The sequence below is a fragment of the Sinohyriopsis cumingii genome, chromosome 11, assembly GCF_028554795.1.
Source record: "Sinohyriopsis cumingii isolate HCF-2022 chromosome 11, ASM2855479v2, whole genome shotgun sequence".
NCBI classification, from domain to species: Eukaryota; Metazoa; Mollusca; class Bivalvia; order Unionida; family Unionidae; genus Sinohyriopsis; species Sinohyriopsis cumingii.
This window is the reverse complement of record NC_142971.1, coordinates 18,970,185-18,985,713: the sequence shown is the minus strand read 5'-3', so window position 1 is coordinate 18,985,713 and position 15,529 is coordinate 18,970,185. Positions and strand designations below refer to the sequence as shown.

At 35.5% G+C, this 15,529-nt stretch overlaps 1 protein-coding gene across 2 annotated transcripts in view; it reads right to left on the bottom strand.

Moving 5' to 3' along the window:
- Nucleotides 1-8,398: 8,398 nt before the first annotated feature.
- Nucleotides 8,399-15,529, bottom strand: part of LOC149787698 (F-box only protein 47-like) — a 41,283-nt gene continuing 34,152 nt past the window's right edge. The window contains exon 10 of one of the 2 annotated variants that reach the window (XM_089975646.1): nucleotides 8,399-9,096. In XM_089975646.1, coding sequence (XP_089831772.1) covers nucleotides 8,999-9,096 — 98 coding nt within the window. In that variant the 3' untranslated portion in view covers nucleotides 8,399-8,998. The remainder of the gene's footprint in view (nucleotides 9,097-15,529) is intronic. The other variant, XM_089975645.1, reaches the window with a different exon arrangement.

Here is a 15,529-nt window from a genome sequence, read left to right as displayed (position 1 = left end):
TCAAGAGGGTTTATAGTTGTTGTTAATGAAATGATGATGATGATGATGATGATGAATTCAACTTGAAGGTGAATCGTGGATATGCAGGGTACTTCTGTGTGTGTGTGTGTGTGTTTGAGAGAGAGAGAGGGGGGATTTGAAAACACAACAGTGTGCACGCCAGGTTCATGACACATCTCACAATTAATGGCTTAATATGATATATTGACAGAAAATTGAACCTACAGGCAAAGCATGGACATAATCAAGGAAATAGAGGTCACCGTGATCTACTTATGCTAGTGATCGGTAGTACCCCTCAAATTATTATTCGATTTTCATTAGTATCAATGCAAAGCTGTAACAGAAAGCACAAGCATAATGCTGTCACTTACCAAATAGGTAACTGTGACTAACTTTTGCCAGTAATAAGTAATATTTCTCAGATGAATGTTTCTATCATGTTTCATGTTTGTATATGCAAGAGCAATTAAGAATGTATAAGTTATCAGTTTTAAAAACTTGAACAAAAAGATTTTAAGCGAAAGTTTAGCCGGAATAAATTGCTGTCACCTGCAAAAGACGCCCTTCACAGATGCTCGATATATCACAGCGTAAACCTTCGGCATATGGTATTACTGTTTTATAGTTTAAATTCAATACAGCAACTAAGCCAACACAATGAGATCTTAGTATTGTTGACGCCAGTGCTGTAATATACTTTAATTTCGCCATGTTTTCTCGCAGGCGATATAAAAATGGATAATTTTTTTAATGCAGATAATATGCTTGTATTTGTTGTAAAATCTATTATTGCAGGAGATGGATTTGTGTTAAGGGGAGACAATCAGTTCTCGGTGTAGCATTAGTCTCGACAAAGTAAATGGAATCTCATCGACATCAATGTGAAGAATGTATGTATTTATCATATTTAGTTTGCTGCGGAAGACAAAAAAAAGATCGTCAAAGCAATGGCTATGGCTGTATTCATGGAAAATACATAAAGTTGAGACTTCACGTAACCTGTTGTGCTGTCTTGACACAGGAACACATTAGGATATTTAACAATACTTGTCTCGTTAGTAATCACATGTCCTAGTGCAAAAGTATGTGCGTCTGCGGGGGTGGAGGTAAAAATCTATTATGCAGTATATTTTAGTAGTCTCTCGTATTTTGATTTGATAACTGGAAAATTAAAAACTAAAAAACTTTCACCATGATATCCAAGCAGAGAATTTCATTGCCAATCCTACACAGGACAAATTAGAATCCTTAAACATAAGTTACTTGAACTTGCCAAAAAAATTATGATTTTGCTGATGTGAATCCTTCTTTGATGAAACAGGAAATCAAGAACAGATGGATAGATTATTTAGCGAACCAAAACGTGTTTGATAAACTTGTTTATGGTTTGATACGGAATAATCCGGCTGCTTCGAGCAGGAAATCGAGGGAAATAAACCGAGAGATACTTCGGCTTCGGCAAGGAAAGCAAAAAGGTTTCGTAAAGGAGAAAAATTGCGAAAGGCAAGATAAAAAAGGAAGAGAGAGAGAGGAGAAAGATAGAAAGAAAAGAGGAGAGGGAAAGAAAAGAGAGAGAACAAATAGAGGGAATGAAGGAAAGTGATAGGGAAATACAGAAGGAACAAATGCAAATGCAGGAGAAGAAAGATAGAGAAAAAGAGAAGAGAGTCTAATACTAATGCAAAGGAGAGGAAATGGAGAAAGAAAGAGAAGAAAAACGGAGATAGGGAATTTAGATTTAAGGGAACTAGAGCATACCAAAAAAGGGAACTCTCATGGAAATACAGGTTCGTATTTTGATCTGGCTAAACATGACAGACATATCGCCCTTTTCGAGACAAGGACGTAGACAAATATTGTCTCAGTTCTGACAAAAGTGCTGAGGATTTGAAATGGCTGAAAGATTAGTGGACTTCGTTATTACAGAGTGTGTTTACTGGAAAAGCAAGTAATATTTACAATTCACTCTCTTCTAAAAGAATTGCTGTTTATGAAGTGGTCAAAGAATTTCTTGAAGGTTTATAATATGGTACCCTACACCTATCGTCAAAACTTTAGAAATTCTAGAAAGGAAACATCAAAGACTCATCTTGAATTTGCATGGGAAAAAGAATGATTATTTACCAGATGGTGCACAGCTAAGAAGGTTAGCAAAGATTACAATAATCGTAAAAAAAGCTCGTATTGATTAATGAGTTCAAGAATCGTCAGTAATAACATCAGAAAACACTTTGATTAGAAAGGGGTTGAACTTTAGCGAATGCAGCTGGCAGCTAGTACAAGTTCCATTTGTAAATAAATCATCCTCTTAACGGGTTTTGTTAAGAAACCATTTCAGTCTCGTTTGACTGCTTACAGATACGAAACTGGTATAACTGTGAACAATCAAATTTCTGATAAGACAGATCAGAAATTTTTATCTCTTCTCACATGTTCTTATTGCAAGATGAAAGCATGCGTTATTCCTGATTGCCATAGGATGAAATATAGGCAACAGGATTCTAGCAAAGCAGTTGCAAATGCTTTTGTTTCTAAGTGGTCAAAGTCATGAATTGAAAGAAATACAAAAGTGGGTGATTGCATACCCGTCTGACTTTGTTATGGAGAATTACGAACCATTCATGTCGATGCGTTCAGTATCACTTGTTGGCGATTTAGATAAGACTACTCCCTTGTAAGCTATTAAGAGACACCAGAGCTTCTTTGAGTCTTTTGAAAGTAAATAATTTGCCTTTTACTAAGGCGTCTTCTAGTGAAAATGGTCTAATGCAGAGAGTAGAATATGTGTATGTTAATGTCCCTCTGCATTGTGTTATTTGACATCAGACTTAGTTTCGGGACCTGTGAAAATAGGTCTGTGACTTCTTTGCTTGTTCACAGAGTTCATTTGTTACTAGGTAATGTCCTAGCTGTAGATCAGGTTGTGGTTAATCCACTTGTAACTGACTAGCACTGTATGGGTTGTATGGATCGAAGTATCAAAATCCCTGGTTTATATCCAGCTTGCGCAGTTACTAGAGCAAAGGAAAAGCATGCTCTTGACAATGATGTCGTGGAACAAAATGTTTTTCCTTTAGCGGACACCTGTTTGGGTCAACCTTTAAAAAAAAAGGTAACTTTTTTTCCTAGTTTAGATCAGTCAGGAAGTACTGATCATAGCGTAACACTCTTGGCTACAGTCTTTTAAATCTAATCAGGGTGATAAAAGACAATCACTAGTTGTCTTTAAAGGAAGAAGATCCAGAGATCTGTTTCTTTCGGAAGGCTTTTAGTGAAAATGATGCCACATAAGAAGGAACTTGTTCCATCTTAAATGTGGTCCATATAAAAAAAATGGAGGCCACCTGAGGTACCCGCTGGTGTTGAAAATTGTTGTTCCTAGATCACATAAACAGGAAATTCTTAGTCTAGCCCATGAATGCCATTGTCTGATCATTTAGGAGTAAATAAAATTTATCAAAGATCTTGAATCATTTTTGATTGGCTGAAAATTAAAAGTAATGTTTGCAACTTGTGTAGATCTCGTCATACTTATCAAATGGTAGGAAAACCCTATCAGGAGATACCTAGAGTTCATCTGTCACCTATTCCTGCGTTTGATGAACCAGTTTAGTTGAAAAATGGTAGATTGTGTCGGCCCTTTACCCCAAGACCAAGTTAAGCAACCAATACTTGTTGATGATTATGTGTGATTATAGTGGTGACTTTGAAGTAACTAATATTCACTATTCTGAAATTTTGGACAATCTGGACCAGAAACTCTCGCATCTGCTGCCAGAACAGATGAACGAACTGAAACAGCTACTAAAAGTATATGAACACTTATTTCTAGATATTCCAACACAAACAAAACAGATCTTCCATGACGTAGAAATAGTAAATTTAATGCCTGTAAAGCAAAAAACTTATAGAATGAATCCTCTCAAACAAGACTACCTGAAGAATTACAGTATTTCTGGAGAATGATTTCATGAAACCAATTAAAAATCTGGAGTTCAGCGTGTATTCTAGTGTTGAAACCAGATAAGACTTTCCGTATGTGTACTGAGTACAGTAATATAAACACTGTGTTACCAAGACAGATTCGTTTCCAATTCCTAGAATCAATGACTGCATTGACAGGATTGGAAATGCCAAATATGTCACGAAGTTTGACCTCTTAAAGGGATTGTGGCAAATTCCACTTAAGGACAGAGCAAAAGAAATTTCAACATTCTTGATTCCAGATGGACCTTACCAATACTAAGTCATGCCATTTGAGATGAAGGGTTCCCCCAGTATATTCCAATATTTGATGAATATGATAGAATCCAGCATAGGAAACTGTGATGTTTACATTGATGACATCATCATCTACAATGACACTTTGAAAGACCACATGGAAACAATCTTAAAGTTTTTTGTGAGGCAAATCTGACAATCTACTGACTGCTGAACTCCTGACCAATTTGTTAAGTAAGTAAGACCAAGTTTTACAATCAGATAAATGGTTGGAGGATTTTGAAAGTTAAAGGCCATATTCAAAACTGCACCACTTCTTTCAGCTCCAAATTTCACTAAATTATTCAAATTTTCTTATAGCAAGAAGGGGTTAGTGAGGTACCGTTACAGGAAGACTGGTGGTGTGGATCATCAGTGTGCCAATTTTCAAACAAACTGAATAAGCACAAGAGAAATTATTCCATGATAGAAAGGGAGCATCTGGCTTTTATGATGGCTTTGCATCACTCTGAGGTGTATGTCAGTGCAGCTCTTTCTCCAATTGTCGTCTTCAATGATCACAGCACCCTCACTTTCATTAATAAAATGAAAAAGAATCAAAGATTGTTAATGTAGTCTGATGTTACGGTCATATAATATCATTGACAGGCACATCAAGGGAATCAAAAATTTGATCAAAGATGCACTTTCACATTTATAGAATGCTGTTAACATTTTTATAGGAAGACTAGGTGAACTTTCAGCATTGGTGGAACCTATACCATAACAGTGGGTATGCTTCATCAATGATACAGAAATGAGGTGGCAACATGGAAGATAAAATATGGATGATTTCATTTCAAAGGCAAACAACTTCCATCCTTCAATAAAATCACAGCAGAAGTCTCTTAACTCCAACCAATTTTTCCTGGACACAACAACCAGAATAGTAGAAAACAAACTCAACAGAGACATCTACTCTAAACCAACTGATAAACACCAGTATCTTCTCCAAAAACCAGTTGTCATCCAAAACACTGCATTTGGAACATCCCATATAGCAAGGCACTGAGGACATGCAAAATCTGCTTCAACAATAAAACATTTGATAAAAGATCTGAAGAGTTATCTGAACATTTGAATAACAAAGGCAATAACAAAGACCTGCTAGCAAAGGCATCCAAGGGCTAAACAAAGGAACCACAATGACCTATTAAAATATAGAGAGATGGAAAAGGTTGATCGGATACCATATATTATGACCTAACATCCAGACAACTCCAATGTAGGTAAAATCATCCAGAAACATTGGCCCATTGTGAAATTGTGTTACACACTCAAGTTAATCCTCCAAAACAAACCAGCAGAGCAAACAAACCTCAGACATCCTGGTCAGGTTGAAGATAACACCAATCACTAACCAAGACCACCTTAGTAAATCTAGCCCCTGCTGTGATAAAAGGCACAAATCCAATCAACATATGATAGCAAGTGACTAACAAAAAACTGAACATACATGGTCCAAACAGAGCGTGCAAAATAGAGAATGTAATTTTTCACATGTAAGATCAGTAGCCTTCAGTATGTTGGAGAAACTATAAAGTTACACAAAGGTACCACTGCAGAACACTTCTCTTCCCATGGTCACTTTCAGTGATGTAACACTCATTGCAATTACTACATCCCCAACTGCAGTTCCAAAAGCAGGAAAGAAAAAGAATCTTACTAGATACACTGCCTTTGAACACTGAAATCAAAGTTTAAACCAGACTTGAAAAAGACAGCCACATACAAATAAAATCATCAGCTTTTTGCAGCTGGCACATTTTCATTTAAATAATTCTTTCAATTTCTTTATTAGTCACCCAATAACCTATAATTACTACTAACACAATGCCATATCAAGAATGTAATTTTCAGTTATGCAAATTTATATTTAAAAAAACAGATGGTGATGTGGCTCAATAATAGCAGCATGCTGAAGCCAATAAGATGTCGAAATAGTTATGTACAATTTGGTAACTCATAAATTCACCACGTGAACCAATTAAAACAGTCACGTGCTGGCTGTTGCAATTACCTGAAAAGCATGAGGTGCATAGTTTTGCATGGTGTTCTGGTCTTTATGAATACTTTCTCATGTTTCAACACTTGCTCTTTGACATGTTGTCTATTATGGTGTCATGGTTCTTTGCTGAATGCACAAACATTCAATGCAACTATTCTAGTTCCTGATTTGAAAACAGATGTATGAATTTGCTTTTCAAATGTTTCTCTATAAAAATAAATAGAATAATACATTCACTAAGGTGATTATATTGAATAATTCACTCTAGTCTAGTCTAATGTCATTGAACTTGGTGCCTATCTTGAATTATTCGATGTAACCTCTATGTAAAAATGTATTATCCTCTATAGAATGCTTGTAACAATAAGCAACATTTTAAAGACTGACTAGTAAAAAATTAAATGAAATAATTTTATCTGTATTCATAGGCATTTGTGTTTTCCAGTTTTAGTAAGTATTGATCTTTATTATTTTATTGAATTCATCCAAGATCTTTAGATCATTAAATTTAAAGACGCTTTAATATATGGTCTATAAAGTCACCTAGTTTTCGCATGATATGAAATTATCTATGGCATTTTTTAAAGGCCACAGATTTTGTTTAAACCTGGTAATCAAATATGGAAGTTTTAGGAGAAAAGCACATAGGGATTTTGAAAAGATCAAAATAACGATAAATATCAAATAATGTGTAAATCTAATTCCAGAAATAATGCACAATACACCTCTCCCTCAAAAACTGCACAATGGGGTCCACAAACATAGACAACACTATAAGCGAGGGACCTCTAAAAATTTAACATTATTTTGTATAAATAACAGTTATTTTCAAACTTTCCAACATGTGGTATTAAATAGTATATTAGCAAGTTGGGAGTCAATGTAGCAGGAAACTAGACAATCTGTTGATATACCACCAAACACGATTTTTTTAAAACTAGCGACATTTGTTTCTCGAGACATTTGCCGATATCGAAATTCAATTTTGTATAATTCAGTTAGTGCAATACTGATGTTGTGATTTCAATGAAAGTAAGAGTGAAACTTCTTTTCATCCTGCGGATATTTCCAAGTGCCAGTTCAGAAAATCTCTGAAAATTGCTTGCCCTCAATGCTCCGTATCTGTGAAACCAAGCTCTTTATTTTACTAAGTATTCGTTTCACTTGGTTGCCTTGCTCTCTTTGATCATAGTTATGAAAGAGTTGGTTAATTTAAGGTAGTTTATGTTACATACACAATAAAATTTATAACAGTGATCGATTGATCAACTGAAGTGAGTTCACCTGACATAGGACTGGGGCCACTAGATTTTAAGGATGTAGGATTTGTGTGCCTTTTAACTTTTCTTAACTGATCAAAATTTCCTTGAATATCTTTAATTACGGTGTACTAAAATGTAATCTGGGAAAGAAAATGTAACCAATTATGACTTCTTATTAAAAGTTGATAATTTCAAAATGTTAAAGTTTCCAGGTCATATCTACTATTTTCGACCATAAAATGAGCAATATATCAACGTTTCAGTTACCAATTTTGGTAGTGATTTTTTTTTTCAAGTTCAAGTTATAGGGATCAATTTTTGGGGGGTATTTTCTGGCTTTAAAAAAATGGGATCCACGCCTGACCCCACGTTATAAACGGGTTCACAAGTTATCAGGGTGGGAGTAATCAAAGGAGTGGTGTACATGTGAAAACATGTGTCTGTCATTTTACAAAGTACTATTAGTAACTCAACTATATATCATGAAGCATATCAAACTTGCTTCCAGATATTTCAGAATTTCAACACCGTACACAGTTTCAAGTATTACTTTTTCCCAAAGAGGTTGCTTCGCTCACAAATATTTGCATTTTGTAAGTCATAAAGCAGACTTTGGGTATTACAACTCTGAATAAAACTGAAGTGATGCAATATGAAGCTGGCATTTGATGTATTTGCTGCATTGGGATAGCAGTTTCCTATCATGCTATGCAATTGTAGTTATCCACTAAGATTATGCGGCATTTAAAACATTAAAAGAATGGTTCTTGTTTACTCTTTTTATTGTAACAAACACTTAATTCAGTGTAAATTCCATTAATACAATAGAACAATCTTCTAATTTCATATATCACAGATAATGTTATAAATCACAGATATGATCAGAGATTGTAGGCTCGAGATAAAATATAAGTTTATCTATTGAACAAAAGCAACTGCAAGTTAGGCATGATTTGTAAAACAAAATTAGCATGTTTATCTTCCTCTAAATATTTTTGATCAATAACACAATTTTTCAATTAAACTTTCCAATTTATCTTTTCTATCTTTTTAGGTCCTCATGAAAAAATATATGGCTTTTTTAAGGAATTATGCATGAAAATACAAAAAACTGCTAATTTGCACTGAAAATGAAAGGATCTTAATGTTCTTTAATTAAACATGAAACCACTGCCAATTATAAAATATTATTCAGTAATTAATTTACATGTTGATTAATTTTGTGCAAATATATGCATATAAGAAAAACAAAATAAAGCCCCACCCCTTTTATCCTTAGGTTTTTTTTTTAAAAAATCATTTGATAAACTGCATGATAATGACAGCTGGGCTAGAAATGTTTAGAAACTGGAGGCACTTGCATATAACTGAGATTTGTAAAATGCCGTCTGATAAAATCAAGACAAGTCACTGACAGAAAAGTAAAATGTAAGAACTCTGACTGTTGATGAAAGAAATATTTCTGTCAAGTCAGCATATCTTTAAATGCCATCTGGGCCAGTCTTTTTGTAAACTCCACCAAGGAGGACACCATATAGTACATGTCACTGCCATGCTCATCATCTGTTGATAAAATGAAAATTAAGTCATTATACATTTTTGTATTGTCTATGACAAGCAAAAATGGGGAAAAAAGTAGGTTTGAGAAGAAAATTAGTGACTTCTCTGGATGAAGGTACCTTTACTCATAACTGTGATTATGCTTAATTGTGATGTGTGTGGAGTATGGTTTATTCATGGGTGAGTAGAGTAAGGTTCTACACAGCACTTGTGAGAAGTGGAGAATTTGTGTGTGTGTGTGTGTGTGTGTGTGTGTGTGTGTAAGGAATGTTTACAACTGAAAAATGTTATATATAAATTCATTGTTTATTTTTTAATGTTTACCTATCAAAAGATTTTTGCTTCGTCATGCTTACAAGGTTCATGTTAAAATCTGCAATAAGTTCACAAAAATCTGTAAAAGAAATTCAAAACTTATAACTGCCTGAAAATCTAATCAGGTTAATTAAATAATACAAATAATCATACACAATGTGTTTTTTTATCTGCATCAAGTAAAAGTGCCAAACACAAATTACAAAGTTTTTGTAAAGAAGTTTCAAGTTCAAACATGTGTTGGTTTTGTTTTATAAAAAGTGAAAGATAAGGACATGGTTCCCAGAATCGAATTAGGTCTTGGGACCCACCCCAAGGTATCTAAATATCAAATTTAGACTTTTTTCTCAGTAGTATTTTGGCAACTGAAAGTATGACAAACAGCTGGAGGGTAAAGGATAATATCTACCTCCATACAAGATGGGGGAAGGGCAAGACGGGTTAAATCAAAACACCTTGTGGCTTTTCTACAAAATTCCATCTTGAATATACTTCTATGGAATGATCAAGTTAAAAAATGAGGGAAATTACTGACAAATCAGCTAGCTCCAAAATATGCAATACTGCCCTATTGTCAGCAATTTTAACTTGTTTTAACTGCCAAACTTATTATGGTATGTTTAAGTCACACCAAAACACTGGACTTTCTACACTCACTCAATACTTATCTGACTTAAAAATCCAGTCCCAAACATCACTTCATACAATGCACTGGAACATTATAATACACAACCGGCACCTATTAAAATAGCAGTGCTGCCTGTGTAGCAGTGACTCAAACTGGCAGACATCTCAAGGTATTATAAGAGCAAATGGCCCACAAAGTTGAACAGAAAAAGGCCAATGTTATGTTCCAAGTAACTTTTTGTTAAATTTCATTTTCATTTGATTTTCATCACTAGAAACATGCCTGGAAAAAGGTAATTTTGCTTGACTGGAAAAAGCCACTTTCCACAGATTCAAACCATTCATGAAAGTTTTATCACTTCATAAAATGGTCTGAAAATCTTCCCTTGTACTCTTCTTTTTACCCTTGCCAAAAATGTTCTAATTTTGTACTACATTTTCAGTACTTTATTTTGACATGAATGATACTGTTACTAACTCTTCAATGTTGAGAAAGTCAACATGTGTTTCTTCTTTAACTACATACACAACCATGCAGTAGACAATGTGGTGGTTGATAAAAGATTCTCACATTTTAATAAACCAGACATGGAGCTGTCTGAGAGTTGCATGCAAATATTTTAAACAGTGACTGACTTAAGAGTTCTGCAACTTCTGAAAAGTCTGTTAATTTAATTCAAAACACTAACTTCTCAATCAATTAAATCATATTTTTTAGCATATTTTTTCTGCATATCATTTATCTTATGTGGCTATTTAAAACCCCTGACTCTTCCTAAATTTGACAAATTTTCACCAAAATCTATATGGCTTTTCCCAGTTAGAAAGTTTTCCTAAAATGTTACAGTTGTACATGGAGGCAAGGTGGTCACTTGGAAAACAAGTTGTGTTGAGTGAAAATTCTGGCTTTCTGCTAAGTAGAAAACAAAGATGTTCCATAAGTTATTAAAATTATGAATGAAATAAAGTAAAACATGCTTTACCAGACAAAAGCACAACTGAAAAAAAACAACTTTGTTTTGTTTCCATGCAAAAACAAGAGTTATAATAAATGGATATCACTGCAAAGAGGCTTTGCTGATTAAGTTTGGTTCACAGGTCCTAATAAAAAGCCAAGTTACAGTGCAAAAACAACACTGCTGGACAGAGTGTCACTGAGAACTTAAAATTAACTTCAGCTTAATTTCTTGCAACACTGAATTGCATAACATGTTTGATTATAACTGAGTTAATAAACTAAAGTGTATTTCTCCAATGATTATGGGGCCTTAACTCCAAAATGATGACATAGAATGCTGAGAATCTAACGAGATTTGATTTTGTCACGTTAAAGGACCACAGAAAATTTGTGCTCCAACAGTTAGAGTTATTTCATGCAAATAAAAGTGGGTGTCAGAAAATACAGTGAACATAACTCCACCAAATGCTGAGAAAAATATAGTGACATATCATGTCACACGAAATCTTGTCAGCATAAAACTCAACATTCAATTCGATTGAAATCAAACAATCCCTTCATGCAGAAACCAGTGTCAATGTATGGACAATTAAATGTCATAACTCTACCCAACAATGAAAGAATCTGAAGAAATAAATTTCATGTGGGAGATGGTTGAAACCAACTAATGCTTTGCTGCTGTGACCAGTGTGAAAAGAGGGACAATGAGACACCATAACACTAAATAATAATCTCCATAACACTTAACAATAATCTCATAGACTCTGAACAAACTCATCTAGGCCACGGACCCACCCTGCTGAGAGAAAGAGCATTGATGGACCAAGCCTTGAAATCAGCACTGAGGAAACGAAGGTTGACAGTTTGTGATTCCACATGGGTGTAAAAATATCAATCATCGGATGCCACTATAGCTGGAAAATCTGCTGGAAGACTGACAGATGGAACTACCATTCTGAAAGGAGTATCTGTTCCCTCCTTAACAGAGAAATCAGCCAATACGCTGAATCTGTTGGAAATATATCTGATCTGGATGTCAATGTTGCAGTGTGTGCACCAACTGCATGATGCCCAGACCAGAATGTAGAGTTGAGGTGATATGGTATCCACTTGTTAGACAAGGTATGTCACCACTGCCAAGTTGTCTGACAAGATGAGTACCATCTTGTTCTACAAAGAGTGTAGCATGTAGAGGCAACCAAGCGGGATAAGAGCCACTATTGCATAAAACAATCCAAGAAGTTGCAGAAAATCCCTGGCTGTGATCCATTTTATGCTGGAAAAGGAATCTGCAAGGACAATAATTCAGACCATGTGAAGGTGGAGAAGATGTACATGGTTGAGGTGGGTAAGAAAATACATAACCAGATGGATGAATTGATGGTAAGGACAAAGTTGGAACTTTCCTAATTGATCAGAAAAGTAACATAAATGACATAAAAGGGAAACAAGATCGTTCTTTCCTTTGACTGGAATGGAAACAATCACATTTTTGGAGGATGCTGTCCATGAAGTCTAATGCCACAAGATCTATGAAGAAGGCATCAGAATCATATAGCAGTGAGTTGCAAAGAATGCTGGAAGCTGACTCTCAGAAATAAAAGGCTTTGGAATTACTTAGGTCACTGATCATGGCAGATAGTTTCTACACAATTTCCTCAACTTTTCCCTGAGAGCAGGGAAGATGGCACTTAGGAATGACTTCCGTTTCATCAAAAACAACTGAGGCCTGCATGCTAATGTAGAAGAGAAGGGGTGACACATTCTGAATTCAGCAACACCCAATAGATTATATTGCCACTTTAAAGCTATAATAAGTCCCCCTTATGGTGGGTTCTGAGCATGAACCATCATTAGTTTTATCCCCAAACTCATTGTGCATTTCATTCTGGTCAGGATGAAGGTAAAAATCATTAAAATCCATTCCTAGAGGCATAGAAGAGGCTCTAAGACTGTCACAGAGTGCAAACAGTGAGTAAATGTATAGCCATATCTGCAGAATCTAGTCGTCTAATTGGTACATAAGGCTTTTCAAAATAGAAAACAGCCAGTATGGGTGTCAGGTGTACAGACAGCAGTGTAGATGGTTGTTCTGTTTGAGTCATAGTACAGTTAGGCAGATGGACAGATCTATCAAAAGTTCCCGGTAATGTTATGGATGATATGTAATGGAAGCTATACACTCACTAAATGGTATGGATCAAGACGAAACAAGATGGTTAGTAGCTGAGATGGCATCAAAACTGAGATACAGCTTGATGGTATGGATTAAAAGCTGGACAGCCGGATGGTACAGTCAGCAGCTGAGATGGCATCAAAACTGAGATGCAGTGAGATGGTATAGATTGAGAGCTGGACAGTCAGATGGTACAGTCGGCAGCTGAGATGGCATCAAAACTGAGGTGCAGATTTTGATGGTATGGCTTATTCAAGTCATTTACAAACCCCATGCACCTGGAATTACAAGCCAAAAGGCTATGCTCAGACATGTAGGGGGGCTGCCTAAAACTGACTGGAAACTCCCAAAATGTATTGAACTTCTCAACTAAAACAGGAAGATGGAAGGACAGGGAAAATTTGGCCATACCTAATCAACTCTGTTGTTGCTTGTCATAACAATGTCCAGATGGTGGAAAAGTCACAGCTTCCTCCATTTTTACAGCTGTATCTGTGTCTCCCACAAGGATGGCCAATGACTCAGTATATGGTGAATGTTCAAAACATCAGTACCAATGTTGCTGAGATTGGGGAACGTATTCCAAGGTGAAAATGCAACACAAAATGCAGACTTGATTTTGGTATTCCACCAAAAAAGCTGAAAATTTGAAAGGGGGATTTGGGGGTCATCCCCCAATGAGGTCTCAAGAGGCAGTGCCCCTAATCTAGGGGGCCAGGGGGCCTAAGGCCCCCAGCCAAAAATGCATTTTACAATCATAAAAAACTGCTCCTGGTGGAACTTGTGACCATAATACCGTATTTACCGCATATGTTGGGACAAGAAAAAAATTTTTTTTTCGTGTCTTAGAACTTACGGTGAATTTTTTTAAAAACTACATCATGTGTCCCAAGACTTAGGAAATTAAATAAATTGTGTTCAATTTGCACACACACACACCTCCCGCCACAACCGGCCACGCCGCATGTTAGAATAAAATAGATAAAAAATATGCTTATTTGATAATAAAATGAAAGAAACTAACCTTGTACTGTTACATTTATTCCCTTTTTTGGTCAACATTAGCATTTTATTAAGATAAAATATATCCACGAACTCTGTATAAGTAGCGCATGCAGCCATAGTGTTATTGCTTTTCATCAGAAAACACAACACATTGGTCATTGACGTGAATATTGAGAAACGAAGTGTGTTTGGTTGTCCTCAAAGGTTTGAATGGTATGAGAATGAAAACTGGATCCTGCAAAATCACATACGAATGAGAGAGACTGAGAATTATCAACCCCATTGCTCAAAAGCACCTGCCATTCATGCGTGACATGGTGTAACGTACAAAATAACCAAGAGTGTATTATATCCAGGGTAACAATATGACAATATCTTGCAAACTAAAAGCATTATTACAAATACATTCACTGTGAATACAAATGACAATCTTTTTGATTCCACGGGTTACAAAAAGTATTATTAAAGCAAGTTAATGCTGTGTATACTATTTACACATAAGAACTCGAAATCCATTTGTGTCAATTATGAATACAGATGGCATATAAATGAAACTCCAGGTGTTGAATAAACACACCTTGTAACAGCCATAAACTCATTGTTTGAGCTTACCGGTAGGATATCAAATACAAAGGTTAATTTATTACAAAGCAAGCCGACCCCGGAAGCATACTTTTGGATTCCTTTTAATGTGGAGATTTTTTTAAAACTCTACATATGTATACAAAGTTGGCCGACACGGGGAAACCAACTTTGATTTCTTTCTACCGGTTTTCACAGGGATTTTGAAAATAAATAGAAACAAACGGAACACTTTGAAATGATAACTTCTCACACAAATACACAAAAAGTGATTCCTCGCAGTCATTGTTATCGCGTACATAGCATATATAAAGGGGAATAAAAATGAAACAAAATAAACCACATTATAGATCTCTGCTATTATGGATAAGTTTGTAGTGCGATACTCAAGTAGTGAAGAGGCCTTGCCTCATGCATGGAAATAAAATGCATTGCCAAAAGCTTCACCCAAGAGGCCCGTAGGTCGACCAAAACAGTGTGCTAGAGAGGAGGAGTGTGATGCAAAAACAAATGAACCAGCTGCAAAAAGGCACGAAATTGGAGACCCCAGTCAGAAGAGAGATGATGCCTTTGAAAATGATGATGTCAGGCGAGGGCATTACAAGCATTTTACATTAAAGCAAAAAGAAGTTGTTGTAAATTTCTCAAAATTGCATGGAATTCGAGTAACAGCAAGACATTTCAAAATCCCCAAATCAACCATTGCAAATTGGTTAAAAACATATTTTTCTCAACAGATGAATGAATGAGGACATTTAGCAAGAAGTGGGAGA